The sequence below is a fragment of the Antedon mediterranea genome, chromosome 8 (assembly GCF_964355755.1).
Source record: "Antedon mediterranea chromosome 8, ecAntMedi1.1, whole genome shotgun sequence".
Lineage (NCBI taxonomy): Eukaryota > Metazoa > Echinodermata > Crinoidea > Comatulida > Antedonidae > Antedon > Antedon mediterranea.
In genome coordinates this window covers 16913198-16928000 of record NC_092677.1, presented here as the reverse complement: position 1 = coordinate 16928000, position 14803 = coordinate 16913198, and the positions used below count along the sequence as shown (strand labels likewise).

The 14803-nt window shown below is 32.0% G+C and overlaps 2 protein-coding genes across 3 annotated transcripts in view; one reads left to right on the top strand and one right to left on the bottom strand.

Annotated features, from left to right (window-relative positions):
• LOC140056427 (dynein axonemal heavy chain 5-like) overlaps positions 1-3939 on the top strand; it is a 55322-nt gene extending 51383 nt beyond the window's left edge. For both annotated transcript variants that reach the window (XM_072101795.1, XM_072101796.1), the window contains exons 68-71: positions 27-183; positions 407-559; positions 769-981; positions 1514-3939. In XM_072101795.1, the coding sequence (XP_071957896.1) occupies positions 27-183; positions 407-559; positions 769-981; positions 1514-1900 (910 nt within the window). In that variant the 3' untranslated portion in view covers positions 1901-3939. The remainder of the gene's footprint in view (positions 1-26; positions 184-406; positions 560-768; positions 982-1513) is intronic.
• A 1120-nt stretch (positions 3940-5059) lies between these two features.
• Positions 5060-11693, bottom strand: LOC140057664 (uncharacterized). The gene is made up of 12 exons (XM_072103384.1): positions 11668-11693; positions 11283-11358; positions 10849-10947; positions 9888-9972; positions 9285-9348; positions 8915-9086; positions 8245-8388; positions 7710-7948; positions 6951-7447; positions 6305-6418; positions 5513-5619; positions 5060-5167 (listed from the first exon to the last, which is right to left on the bottom strand). The coding sequence occupies exons 1-12, from the start codon at positions 11691-11693 to the stop codon at positions 5060-5062; spliced, it is 1731 nt and encodes a 576-aa protein (XP_071959485.1).
• Positions 11694-14803: the final 3110 nt, after the last annotated feature.

The window sequence follows — 14803 nt, the reverse complement described above, 5'->3', positions numbered from 1 at the left end:
TGTCTGTGTTTTTCATGTTTTAATAGTTACCAGAGCAATGCTGCAAAAGATGTGTTGGGAACAATCTTAAGTATTCAACCTAAGGATAGTTCTGGGGGAGGTGGTGAAACAAGAGAGGACGTCGTTCAAAGATTGGCGGATGACATGCTGGAGAAACTGCCTCAGGATTATGTGTCATTTGAGGTATTATTTTGAACATTTTTATCTTTGAGTGTTTTGATTTTGGATAATAATAATTTGTTATTCATGTGCAGGCACTATTTATGAGTAATTTTTGTTTCCATTCTCAATTTTAATTAGGTGCCAACTAAAAAATTGTGGATTTACTTCAATATATGGCAGGTCATTTTCATTCTATCATTAATTATTTTTTATCAACATTACCTTATGATATGTTAATTTACAGGTTAAACAGCGACTTCAAAAAATGGGCGCTCTACAGCCAATGAACATTTTCCTTCGTCAGGAAATTGACCGAATGCAGAAGGTCATTGCAATTGTCCGAAGCACTCTAACTGACCTCAAACTAGCAATTGATGGTACCATTATCATGAGCGAGGTATTTGATTTTTTTTTTACTACAAACACACATGATGATATTGGTGGTTAACATATTTTTAACCGCAGCATGCCTGGTTTAATTTCCGTCTTGTACCAGAATGCAACTATTATTGGTTTTTTAAAATAATGAATATACTAGTAAATGCAAAATTTGTGTATGATATTTTGAAATTATTATCTTAATTAATAATTATGATTTTAATGCAGAATCTTCGTGATGCTCTTGACTGCATGTACGATGCAAGAATTCCAGCTGTTTGGCTAAAGATCTCCTGGCAGTCATCAACTTTAGGATTCTGGTTTACAGAGTTACTGGAGAGGAATGCACAATTCCACACTTGGTGTTTTGATGGACGGCCAAACACGTTCTGGATGACTGGCTTCTTTAATCCTCAAGGATTCTTAACTGCAATGAGACAAGTAAGTGATGTAGCCCTCCCAACTCTCGCAATAACCCTGAGATTTTCCCATTCTTCAAGAAAAGACCCCGCCTCCTGCAAGATAGGGCAGAATTAAATTTTGAGAATCACATTTTGAAGAAAACGCGGAGGTTTTTGAGGGGAGCATTTAGATAAGAGAATTTATTCGTTTTAGCGTCTAATACTAGACCCCAGTTTGTTAACTAAAGCCGAAAAATATGTTTCCCCACACATTTTCTGCCTTTGTCATTTCTGTGACATGCATATCCATTGTATACTATACTTACTTTACTATATGCCAAAGCCTGATATTTTTTAATAGCGCCCTCTAATAGTATAATATATTTTTTCAATTGTCATGGTACCCTCTCTTGTTCTGACTATGCTTTCAAAAATCCTTCCAATATTTCACTTCTCCAAGTTTAAACCTCTGCTGATGTATTTTATTCAAATGTACAAATCAGTTATACATAAATTTCAATGTTCAAACTACACAAAACTGCAATCAAATTAATTTTTTTCTGTATTTATAGGAAGTAACTCGTGCACACAAGGGTTGGGCTCTTGATAGCGTGATCCTACACAATGATGTAACAAGATTCCTCAAAGATGACATTTCACAACCACCAGCGGAAGGTGTCTATGTCTACGGATTGTTCCTTGAGGGAGCCAGTTGGGATCGTCGTGGTTGCCGCTTGATTGAGCCAAAACCGAAAGTCCTCTTTGAGCCGCTTCCTGTCATCCACATCTATGCGATCAACAGTACCAGTGGACGTGATCCACGCATGTACGAGTGTCCCATTTACAAGAAACCAGTCAGAACAGATCTGACGTACATTGCATCGGTGGAGCTGAAGACTACTCAGAACCCAGATCACTGGATCCTGAGGGGCGTCGCATTGCTCTGTGACATCAAATAAGCTACTGGATTCATCTCATACTCATACTTCAAACCTCATTGCTTTCATCATTTTGGAATGCAGCCATCTATTTAATTTGTAGTTTTCCTTTTATTTCATGTAGATAGAGGAAAGCATAATTCACATTGTGTTACTAAGAATTTAACATTTTGCATGATGTGAATTTACTATGTGCATGTTACATGCATGAAGCATCTTGAAATTATTATTGCAACAATTGTTTTCATCCAGTTCAACTTCCTCAGATCAGAAATTCATTCCTTTATACAAACTAAAATCATATTAACTTATTCTATAGATAATAGTTAGAATAATGTAGCAAATATATTGAGGTAGAGATATTTTTTGAAATGTGGCAAGTGATAGACCCTGTCTATGTCGCTGCCTTAGAAATAGAGATAACATTCATTTCATAATAATTTTTTTATAGTTAATTTCATAGATTTAAATAACATTGTAAATAATTGCATGTTATTATATTGTTTTGATTAAGTCATATATAGATTAGCATGGCATTAGAAGCTGTTTTTATTTAACATTTTTATTACATTATTTCAATTCATATTCATTCATTATTTTGGTCATACTGTTATTTTTTCCTCCAATTATGAAAGATCTTTTATTCTCTATTATACAATGGATACATTTATACAGTCTGTAATATTGAATATGTATTGGTCTGTTGTTCTTGGAGGTCACCACAAGAGAAAAAGTTTAGCTTTGCTCTGCAAAATTATGTGTCACCTGCAGCATCATTGCAAAGATTTTCTCTTTTGTGGTGTTCTAAAGGTTTTATCCCACTGGAGCCAATTTTCTATAGATGTATGAAAATTGCTCTAGCGGTGATTAAGTCCCAAAACATAATAACAGTTTGACTACCAGTGGCCTAGAGGACGACACATTGCCAATGTCGATGTTTGAGGACATTCAATGACTATGTTTTAGGTGATTTTTACAGCACCACCGAAGCAAATCTGATTTGAGTTTGATTTTGTCTAAATTATGAATTAAAATGCATATAATATTGATTATTTTCAGTAGTTCATAAAAATAGAAATAACATTCTTTACTTGGGATTATTTCGTTTATTTTAGTTTACAGTATAATTATTTAAATGTTTATTATACAAATCCTTAGTACCTCATGTCAGGTATTCATATTGTTTGTATTGTGGTTTCATTCTTTTGTTATATATACTTCAGTTCCCTGTCTGCGACAGATTATTATATTGGTCACATGACCACATAGTGTTATATAACCTTAGCATAGAGCACAATTATTATTAAATGTTAAATAGTACTGTAGTATATTCCTGTATAGTCTTAAGAAACATTCCGTATAATATTACTATCCGTCCAATCATGTTGCAATTTTGTGAATTAAGTAATTAAAAATTTACATTCATAAATATATTTAAATTAATTTAATAGGCCGATGTAGAACAATCATTGAAACAGCTGTGCTTTAAATTTTGCTTAAAAGAAAAAAATGATGAAAAAATTTATATTTATATTTGCTATAGAAAAAGTATACTATAATGCTCCGTCCTTACACACTTTGTAACCTAAAGGCTTGCGATGAGAGTTTTTCTGTTTTGTAAGTTCTGTTATCGCTGCCATCTTACGTAAGTTAAGCTTGTCACGAATGATTAAAAAGTGTGTGCAACTTTAAAAGTAAATTATACAGTATAGAAATTCAATTTTTACTACAATTATGATTATGTTTGCGTCGAAAATAAAAAAAAAATTAGCTATGCAACAAGATTTAAAATGCTTTAATCCAACTTAGCTTCTTCCTTCTGACGCATACACTCTTTGGAATAATTGTATAGATAGAATCATGATTTTAAGTATGTTTGGTTAAACAATGAGTTTTTTGGTAAAAAGGAGAATTGTTGGCTTTATAAATGAAGTCCCAACAGATAGTAGACGTATCCATGTTTAATAAAAAAAATCTATGTACAGTGTGTTAATGTTTTATCGTTTTAAACCACTCCGTCAGACTTGAATTATGTCGAAACCATTCATTTGCAATTAAAGTTGATGAAAAAGTTTAAAACAAGACTTGGAGTTAATTTAAGATGTCGCCTGCCTGAGCAACCGCACTCCCGCCAATAAGTAAGTTAATTTCTTTGCAGAAGATCTGCGCATGCGTATAAGTCTACCCGTAACTGTTGCATCGTGCTTGTCGTCTGACGTCTTTTGAAAGTTTTCTCCAATGAGAAATGGCTGAATTAAGAAGCGAACGCGCGGTAAGCTTAATATTTTAATTTCTTATTATGTATTGTGTATTGTAATTCAGTTATGTTAATATATTTGTTAGGCTAGGCTTTTTTTACCCCAATTATAGCTAGGCCCACTTGATCAAAAGACAGTCTGTCTATAGTATAACTGAGCTAAGTAGGCCTAAGGCTGCTTAAATCAAGACCCAGGCCTGGATACTCCATGTGCACGTTGCGACCGTGACGGGCCTAGAACAGATCCAGGAAGAAGTAGAGGAGGCTGAGCCTTCATTTTTTTTTGCTTACTATGTTCGAAATACATTTTAGAAACAATAGGCCTACTATATGTCCAACCTAGACTCCTTCCTCTTACACGGGTCCCAAAATCGACTTAAAAGGACTAGAGCCACAAATGGTCACATGCCTAGTCATGCTGATTGATTGATTTATTTATATAGCATTTTTTTACAAATCATTATAAAGACATGCTCTATTACTATATAATACTACGTTTTTTATATTTGTATTTCAAAATATGCCATACTTCTATGTGATCCACAAAAATATAGTTAATGTATTTTTGAAATGTATTTATAAGAATAATAATAATAATCTAATAATCGAATAATAATAGGTTTTGGAAATATATAAAAGAAGATATGTATAAAAATCATAAAAAAATTATGGTAAATAATGATACTGGATAGAGAAATGATTCATAAGAAGTATAAATTATAATTATATATGAAAAGTTACATGATGGACATAACAGTAGAATGAACCCACATAAGACAAAAAAAATAATAATCAAAAGTTGTTCATCTATAATCGTTAATCTATAAATACTTTTTATATAATATTTTATTTTATATTTCAATTTGATATGCCTATCATACCAGCTTAAATTTGGTATAAGGCTTACATTCATTTATGGAAAACTATGTAATTCTGATTAAACACGGCTTTCTGTCTCGTTCCGTCTTGATTGTTCCTGTTTGTAAGCGATGCTCTCTTATAAGCTCTTTGATTAGTTTATACGAACACGTCTGAAAATAGAGAAGGTAGAGGATAATAATAGTAGGCCTACAGAAACCAATTTCATATAGGCCCTAGTTCAGGTTTTGACCTATAGTAAGTTTAGGCTCACGTTTTTACCCACCTAGGAATAGACAGCACATTGCAACGAAAGGTTTGTTTCGTTACCCGGGCTTTAGTAGTAATATCGTAATAAAAAACATAATGATAAATACAAACCACTTATTGCATACAAAAAGTCATTAGTGAATCTATTACGATGTAACTTATTTCAACCTATGTCTTTTGTTAGAATTTAAAGTTTGTATTATAATTTTAATATCGTTATTTTTGTACAAAAACCTTCTGATTCATACCTTCTGATTTAATACTGAAACAACATCAATGATCCGGATTATTTTCCCATGAGAAGGTGAAACTCGGAAATAACGTTTCCCGCGTACAACACCATCAGTATCACCAACTAGTGTAAATGAAAATTAATTAATACAAAGTAAAAAAAAGTGTTTAGTGTACACTATTCAAAATCTAGCCTAGATCTGCTGTATAAATAAAATGTGAAATTTATAAGAAAATGCTATTTAGTAGTATAGTAGGCTAGAAATGGAAATGCCAGATCATATTTTAAGAAATTTCTCAAATTCCAATAGGCCTACAATGTCGTTTCTCTTTGTTTTAAAAAATGTGCCAAATTTTCCTTTTAAAACATTCTTTGTAATGTGACTCCTGAACACAGATTCATTATTACTATTACGAAGAAACAAGTTGCCAATGTCAACAGACTGTTTTTATCCAGTCACATGCACCCAAACTTTGTATTACTAAAACTATGAGAAAAAACAAATGTTCATCCATGTAATTGCATTTAGAAGCGTAAGTGCTTGTTTGTGTTATGTTTGTTTTAGGCACCTTGCCAAAGACAGCAACAACAAAATAAAATGTAAATTACTTCCGTAGCAGGTGGCAATCCGTTCACAGGACGGGTTCTACATAAACAAAGTTTTATCAATCTTTGGAAATTACAAATAATATGGTGATATCGACTAAAATTTGTTAACAATTTTAAGATTTAAAATTTGAGATGTTTCTACATAGAAAACAATTCAAAGTTAAAATACGATATAGACAAGATAGACACGCTGGCTTACGTGGTTCGTCCAGTTTGATTCCAACGTTTAACCTGTGATCTATATTTTCACGATCCAGTTTACCAATGAACTTCACTATTGCGGTATATAATTTCCCTTCAGTTCTGTTTGTGACTGTAAAGGAATTAAACAGAATATCTCATTCATTCGTTCGTTCATTCATAATAACATTTATTTCTTTTTCTCTTTCAATGTAAACAAAATACACATTTTGTTCAACGCGGGATAGCCTGATAATCTATTTAAAATGACATGATACAGTAACGAAACGTATACATAATCACTGGCACCGCTAATATGATGTACAGTACAAGTATTTGATAAACGAATAAACATCTATCATTTAAGCTAAGGGGATTCTTACACTTACTTTTTTTCTATCATACAAATCAAATTTTGATCAACTTAACAAACAATTCAATTTAAATAATGATTGTTAACTATTTTTGATATGTTCATAAATTATGATTAAATAATATACTGTCATTATTTAATATTTGTTTAAAAACATTTTCGTTTTTGAATCAAGCCCCATCACTCCCTTTGCGGGGAATTTCTGGATCCGTGCTTAGAGCATGCCATGGACTCGCTCCTGAACTAAATTTTGGCGACAAAACAAATCAAACCGAGTTTTTATCTGACTCACCCGTATGTCCTTTAAGCTTGACACAGACCCTGTCTCCGATGTGAAGAAACTGTGCCGCCAAGAAATCATCTTCGAATAGTAATGTTCCAGAAGGAAGGTTGTGATCGTCCTCAGGAAACGAACCACAAGACTTGGATCGCTTAGTACGGTCAGATGTTCCGCTTCTATTTGCTTTTAAGGAATGCCCTGAACTGTACCGCCGTCCAGTATTATACACATCGTACATCTGTAAAACATCATCGCCAAATCCGCCATTTGTAAGAAGGCGCATAAAACTACTGTTGCCTGTATTGATGGCAGTGGAGAATGATTTGTCTTCGGTGCTTGAAGCATAGTTGTATGGTTGTGTATCGACATCAAGCCGTGTTGCCTTTACGATTGTCTTTGACCGCAAGCCTCTTTCCTGTCGACTTATCCCTCTGCGTTTCTTACCGTCTGTTGGGGTTTGAGTTTTGAGATTGTCTTGTTCCATGGTCCGAGATTCATTTGTATTTTCTCTAAAATTATATGCAGCAATACATTATATGATTAAACAAATCAATTAAAATATGATCACCGCAAGATTAGAAGGGAGAAGTACTGCCTAACTTGTATTATTTGTTATTATTATGCTTAATATATTTGTTATATATTCAAGTAGCGCCTTTTATATTAGAATTAGAATCAACACGTACATGATGTTCTCTTACTGTAGGCTATTGATGATTAATTATAAATAGATAATTTTGCAAACATGCACCTACCGTAAACTTTACCTACCTTTGTTCTTTCTTGATAATTTTAACATTAGCACCATTTGGGTAACTCGCTTGCACAAATTTCTGGTTGAAATCTATTCCATTTTCCAACTGATCTCTCGTCACCTGCAACTCTTGAGATTTTTGTACAACAAGTTTATCTTTGCCAACCATCATCTTCTTCAGAGTATCAATCTCATGATTGGCCATGTTTACCTCTTCCTTGACCTCGGGTAGTTTCTTTAACTCTTCTTCTAGATTCTAATGAACACAAACAAGGTAAGAAATATCATGTTTCTGTTTCTTTCTCAGGTATTCATAATAATAATTCCAAAAAAGGAAAAAAGAAGGATCAAAGGCAGTGTACGCTGAATTTTGCTAACAATGATATTTTTTTATTAATTAAAACGTTCCAACGACAGGATGCAAAAAGAAAGTTTTAAATTTTCCAAAGGAACGATGTCGATGGGATGGAACATATCGAACAATGACAGCGACGTGATGTGAGATAATACATTAACCGTTTTTAGAATAGTTAGGCCTACATTTAAATTTACCTGTATTTTAGATTTGTGATCCTTAATCGCTCTTCTAGCTAAAGTAAGCTGGGCCTTCTTTTCCTCCAGTTGTTTCTTTGTTTGATTGAGAGAATCGCCAACATTTTCCCTTTCTTTCTGCAATGCTGGTATTTTGTCAAGTTCCTTGAATTAAATGTATTAAGAGGCTTATTATTAGTTCTATCAAAGGTTAGGCCAATTTACGGTTAGTGTAGGCTTTGATAACTGAATATGTAGGCCTGCAAAGCTCGTATACATTCTTGATACAGATGTGCTGATATGCATTACTGTATTGTTTTCATTTCATTTATTTGTGTCTCTATAAAAATACAATATATATAAAAAAACGTTGACAAACAACAAGAAAACATCACACAAAACCAGGCAGAGACAGGATTCCTAAAAAGCGAACCTAATCACTATCTAGTAGGTCTCCTATTGCACTGATTGTGTAAAAAACATTTAGAATAAAATTTGTATAAACATTAAAAATGCATATAAATACTGTAGGTCTAGTATTGCGATGTGTGTATTTTATTACCGTCAGTCAGACCATTAGATCATTCCACTATGTGGCTATGTCATGTCATGAAGCAACCTTCATTTATTTTATTTAAAAAATAAAATAAAATAAATGAAAACACATTATTTGTTTACTTTTTAAACTCACCTTTTCCATTTGCTCGTTTCGTTTTAGTTCATCTCTCACTTGGTTATGAAGATCTTTAATTTTGATTGTCTGTTCTTCAATTATACTGTTTCTATCCAACAAGTCTTTTCCTTGTTGAGTTACCCTTTCATTTAGATCTCTTATCTCAAAATCTCTTTCCCGAACAAGCGTCCTATAATAAATATGTTTCATGAAATCCGGTTGGATTGATTATTTTGTAAAGCTACGTTTCGTAACTAGAAGAGGGGAACGATTCGGACAGGCAATGACATGCAAATACCATCTATTTTTTGCGCCTTTTATGTTGTTGTGCACCATCAATTTTAACATTTAACGGTCTATTTTCAACATTTTAATCAACACAACTTACTGACTATTACGCAAAATCTCCCTAAGATGCTCTAAGTTAGATTCGGCCCGTTCTACTTCAGCAGCTGTTATAAAACAAAATAAAATAAAAGTTAAACGCCAAACATATTTTAGACAATGTGCGACATCTTGCCACAAGACTATATAGGAACAAGTAACCGATAAGGAGACATCATACGGAAACACCACGGTTACACTATTGTGATATGCGTAACATTCATAGACAAATTTAATCAAATAAACATTTCGTGAGTAACATTCAGAAGACATAAGTATAATAGTATACCTAATTTATTAGGAATGTATAACCAGGTAAGAAACTTGTTCAAATGCTATTTTTCAGAATGAATAAAAATCAATTTATTGGAAACTATTAATCATTTAAACAATTTACAAGCAAAGTGCGAAATGTAGAATCATCATGGCTTGCCTCACTTATTTCGGAGTTAGTTTTATATTATATCATAATATTAAACTTATTAGGGAACTCAGGCTATTCCATTATTATATGGTTAAGAAAGCATAACACATCTTATTAATCAAGCATGACGAAGGCAGCCGAAAAAACGTGTCGTTATGTCAATCATCATACTAGGGCCTATACCTGTAGATTCCAATTTAGTGTATTTTTTACGGTGAATCTCCGCATCTCGCTCCAAGATCTCGATTTGCTTTTGCTTTTTATCGAGCTGTGGACAAAAACAGAAATACACTTAAACATAGGTCATACTTTAATCAATATTACACTGTAGGTACAAATAACCTCTTCTTTGGAATACCCCTATGGGACCCCCCTATAGTATTCATGGAAAACTTGGAATATCAGTTTTAACATCTATTCATGACACTCTTATTAAATTAAGGGACAGTTTGTTGGTTTACGGATGAATTGCCCCCGCCCCACCCAAAAAACATACACAATTAAGACTAATAAAAGCAGATTTTGAATAGAAAACAAATCATTTTGTAGTTTTAATTTAAAGTTAGTACTTATATAATACAAAAAACAAACGATTAAATTCAACAGACAATTTAAACTATGTTTTGCTTTAAATTACACTTTTTCAGGTAAATAATTGTTTTTTCAATCCAATTTTTGGTCAAATTTAATGACTATTATGGAACATCAAAATGGCATATTTAAAAACCTCCTTTTCAGAGGGACAATAATGGGCTTTATAACCGTATATAATGTATACAACGCGTTTCAGAATGTTAACAAATAAACGCGATCACGAACCATAATTGTTTCCTGGACAACAGAAAGTGTGATCAATGCAACGTAGGGTTACCTATTTTAATATTATTAGTCGATCAATACTAAATGCTCATAGTGTGTTTGTTGATCAGATTGACCTACTATTGTGTAACTAGCCTATGGGTTTTATTGATTAAATGTAACAAACACGTATGTGTATAGGGCATAGGTCTAGTAAAAAAGAAACTGGATAAAATTCTTCTCTCGATCATTATTCTGTTGACTAAAAAAGTCATACAAACTTCGCCACATTGTTTAATTCCTATGTAATGGTGCTGAATAACAGTAAAAGTAAGGCGATACTTACATCTGATTTGTATTTTTCCATTTGTCTCGAGGCATTTTCATATTCTTTCAACAAACTTTGGTGTTTAATTAATAATTCATTATATTTAAGTTCAAAATCCTATCGTAAGAAAAAATAATCGAATCAAATTATTCAATTTGCTTACAACGTCAAAAATGGCTTCTCCTAATTTCTACACTGAACCTGAAGTAGAAAACAGTGTTGTTAAAGGACAAACATATTTGAATTGTTGTTTCAAGCGTGTCCGTAATGCAAACTTTAATTTTAAATTTTATTTTTATTCGTTCACTGAGTTTATTTTCTTTATTATAGGCCCTAGCATCTCATTTGAAAGTAATACTTCATATACGAGGAACAATCCTACTAAGCATTTGCATTTTTATTCTGATGTTACCTCTCTTCGGTGGAATAAAATTTGGTTATAAAAAGCCTACCTCTGTTCGTTCTGTTTCAGGTTCTACTTCGTTCTGCATTATTAGCTCTCCCGAAGTCTCAAGAAATTCTGATTCTCTAAAAAAATAAAACAGATATCCTATTCACTTAGTAATTATACTTAGTTTTTTCACAGGGGTGGATCCTTTGATAGAAAATAAGCGATTGTTATGTTTTGTATACTTCCGTAAAAAGACAATGTTCTTACTTTGACCAGGGAGTTGTTACAACTCCCTGCTTTAACAATGTTTTCTAAATTCTGTGGTATACGATTAGTATGTTTTTTTGCAATGAAAGAAGAAAAAGGATATATGTGTAGTATGTGTAGTGTTTCTATTCTAACTTTAGAATAGTATAGTACAGCAAGGGCCGTAGACTCCTACCTACCTGTCTTTGTCGTCACTCACTTCCATCGTTACCAAGATATTTGACGGCTAAATAGTCTAGTAAATAATAAATACATGTTTTTTTTCAAATTGAAACATTGTATTATAAATATGTTTCAATTTGTCGTACTTTTTAAAAATGTAGCTAGGTCAAAACCTATTGTAGGTTATAATCACAACGGTTAGGCTTACAGCATTTATCTAGATATTTAACTAGATAGGCCTACGTCGCCTTTTAGGTTTAGATAGAGCTAAATTGCTATTCATTTCACACAGTTGACGTTTTTAACATCAACAATAAGAAATTGAAACGTAACAGGATTTTAGAAACTTGTCTACTTACCGTCTTTTTATTTCTATAGAAAAGCAAAATAAACAACTAGGTTTATTTTATTATTAGTAGACCTACTCATTACATTTGAAATAATGATTTCTTCGTAGTGTCCTTGTCCCGAACGAATAGTTATGTTGGACTTCTCAGTGATAGACCGGTCTCTATTGATATGACTAGAAACGGGCGAACCAATCAATAATCATTTTGACCTTTGCCCGTTAATCAGAACAATCGATATCTGCTTTATTACAGGCACTGAGACACTCACACTGGTTAGTGTTTATTTATCAATTTATTTATCAATGCCAACATTTTAGGTCAATAATGTTACCTGTATAGACTTAAAGGTGGGCTCCGGGAATAACATTTTTAATCTTTACAAAACACAATGATATTATTAAATGTTGTGATAATTATCCAGTATAACAAATTTTTAAATGACTACGAATGTTTAAAAAGGCTACTGAGAAGAAATGGCTATAATTTGATCAAAGGTAGGAGGCTCATTCTAGCCAGGCTTAGCCTAACTAGACCTACATCTACCTATCAGTAGATGTGGAAATGGAAATGCCAAGAAGCTCAAGAATATTAAAGACCTCCATAGAAATTCCCTAAGCTCTAAAAAAGGTTTTAACAAGACAAATTATTAAAGCATTCTATTTTTTTTTTAATTTTGAGCATTTATTTTCCCTTCATAAACATTAGATGGTGATACAATGTTAGAGTTTAATTATTTGCTCCCACCTTTAAAGTCAAGTCAAGTCAAGTATCATTTATTATCATTTGTTTTAGGAAAAACATAGAAATTCTGTTTGCTCTGTTGGCGGAGCACAATATCCAACGGACACAACACGAACTCAAAAAAACAAGAACATTACAAAAAAAAGTCTACATCATATTTAAGGCTCTAATAGATCCTGGAAAGAAACTATTTGATGTATTAATAATTAAACTCTAACATTGTATCACCATCTAATGTTTATGAAGGGAAAATAAATGCTCAAAATTAAAAAAAAAATAGAATGCTTTAAACTATTTGATGTATTGTCCCCCAAAAACATGAAAAATAAAGATTAATTAAATCAGACTTTGATGTTATTTTGTAGTTTTAATTAAGTTAATGTAAACAAATAATGTTTTCACTTATAAAATGACAAAATAAATGGTTAAATTCAACCAAAAATCCATTGGCTGGCAGCCAATTTGACCATTTTTTGCTTTAAATTACATTTTTTCAAGCAAATACATTTTTTTTCAATCCAATTTTTGGTCAAAGTGGATAACTATTATGTTACGTTAAAATAGAATATTCAACAAAAAAATGTTTAAGAATTATTTTTTCAGGGAGACAATACATCTTTAATGTTAGTAGGCCGAGCATTCCGAAAATGATCTATCTCAGAGTGTTTCCGCCGCAACAGCAAAACATTCAAGTCATTTTTAGATAATCCCCATATTCATAATCTCAAACTGAAGGAGAAGCGTGGTATTAAGTGTGATCATTATATTGCGTTATTTATAAAAAATATAGGGCCTGTACTAAACTTTCAAATATCGTTTTAGATGCTATCAAAACTTAACTATCTGTTTAATGCATTACCAAACCCAGACCTGAAAACACTTCAGAAAATACATAATTCCTTTTTAAAATTTATTTGGGGTAATAAGCCAGATAGGGTTAAAAGAAATGCAATGATACAAGGATACTCAGAGGGTGGAACTAAAATGGTAGATATTTTTAGTTATGTAAAATCTGTAAAAGTAGCATGGATGATGAGGAGAGTAAGACAGGATGACAATATAAATTCAATGTTCAACACTTTTGTAAAGACATCCTGCTCAATTTTCGATTATGGATCCTCTCCACTGTTGAAAATTTCAAAAAAGTTAAGCAACCCGTTTTGGAAGGATGTTTTGAATTCCTGGGCTGAATTGACAAAAATTAGGAATGCAAATTTAGATTTAAATGGAGTTTTAAGTTCATCTTTATGGAGAAATAGTGACATAAAGAGAGACAAAAAAACAATGTACTATGATAGATGGTTTAAAAAGGGAATTTGTTTTGTTAATGAAAAATTTTAGGTTCAATACAACATAAAGTGTAATTACTTAGACTACAAAGGTATTATAGATGCTATTAAGACACAGTGGAATAGACTGCTGCCTTTTAAGTGCAACATTGAAAAACCAGTAAACATAAATTATAATTTTCTATTCTATAAATGTAAATATGGTATTAAGGGTTTCTATAAAATATTTACCTCCGATAAATTGGAAGTTTCGATGGTGAGAGAAAAGTGGTCAAAAGAAATGGGGAAAGAATTTGATTAGGATGAATGGAAACGAATTTGCTCTTTTCCTTTCATCTCGGCAAAAAATATAAAGTATCAGTGGTTTCAATATAGAATTGTCAATAGAATTTTAACAACAAACACCTTTCTAAAAAAAATTAAGATAAAGAATTGTGATCTTTGTACTTTTTGTAAAATTTACACTGAAACAATTCAGCATATATTTTATGGTTGTATCCATGCAAATACTTTGTGGGCTTTTGTTATTCAACAAATTAAAAGCAAACAAATGAATAGGAGGAATTATAATTTAGAAGAAACCCATACAAGAGAATGCATTTTATTTGGTAATGCTTACAATGCTGTAAATAATCTTGTCATTTTGGTAAAATATTTTATTTACATATCTAGATGTTCTGATATTAAACCATCAAATTCAGGACTGGTTAATTTTTAAGTCGTATTATAAAAATAGAAGAGTACTTACATTTGATGAACTACAATATAGAGTT

Coding starts and splice junctions, on each gene's coding strand:
- LOC140057664 (XM_072103384.1), bottom strand. CDS start 11,693: ATGGAAGTGAGTGACGACAAAGACAG. Junction 11,359..11,667: donor GTGAGTGACGACAAAGACAG/GTAGGTAGGAGT, acceptor TTATTTTTTTAG/AGAATCAGAATTTCTTGAGA. Junction 7,949..8,244: donor ATCACAAATCTAAAATACAG/GTAAATTTAAAT, acceptor TGTGTTCATTAG/AATCTAGAAGAAGAGTTAAA.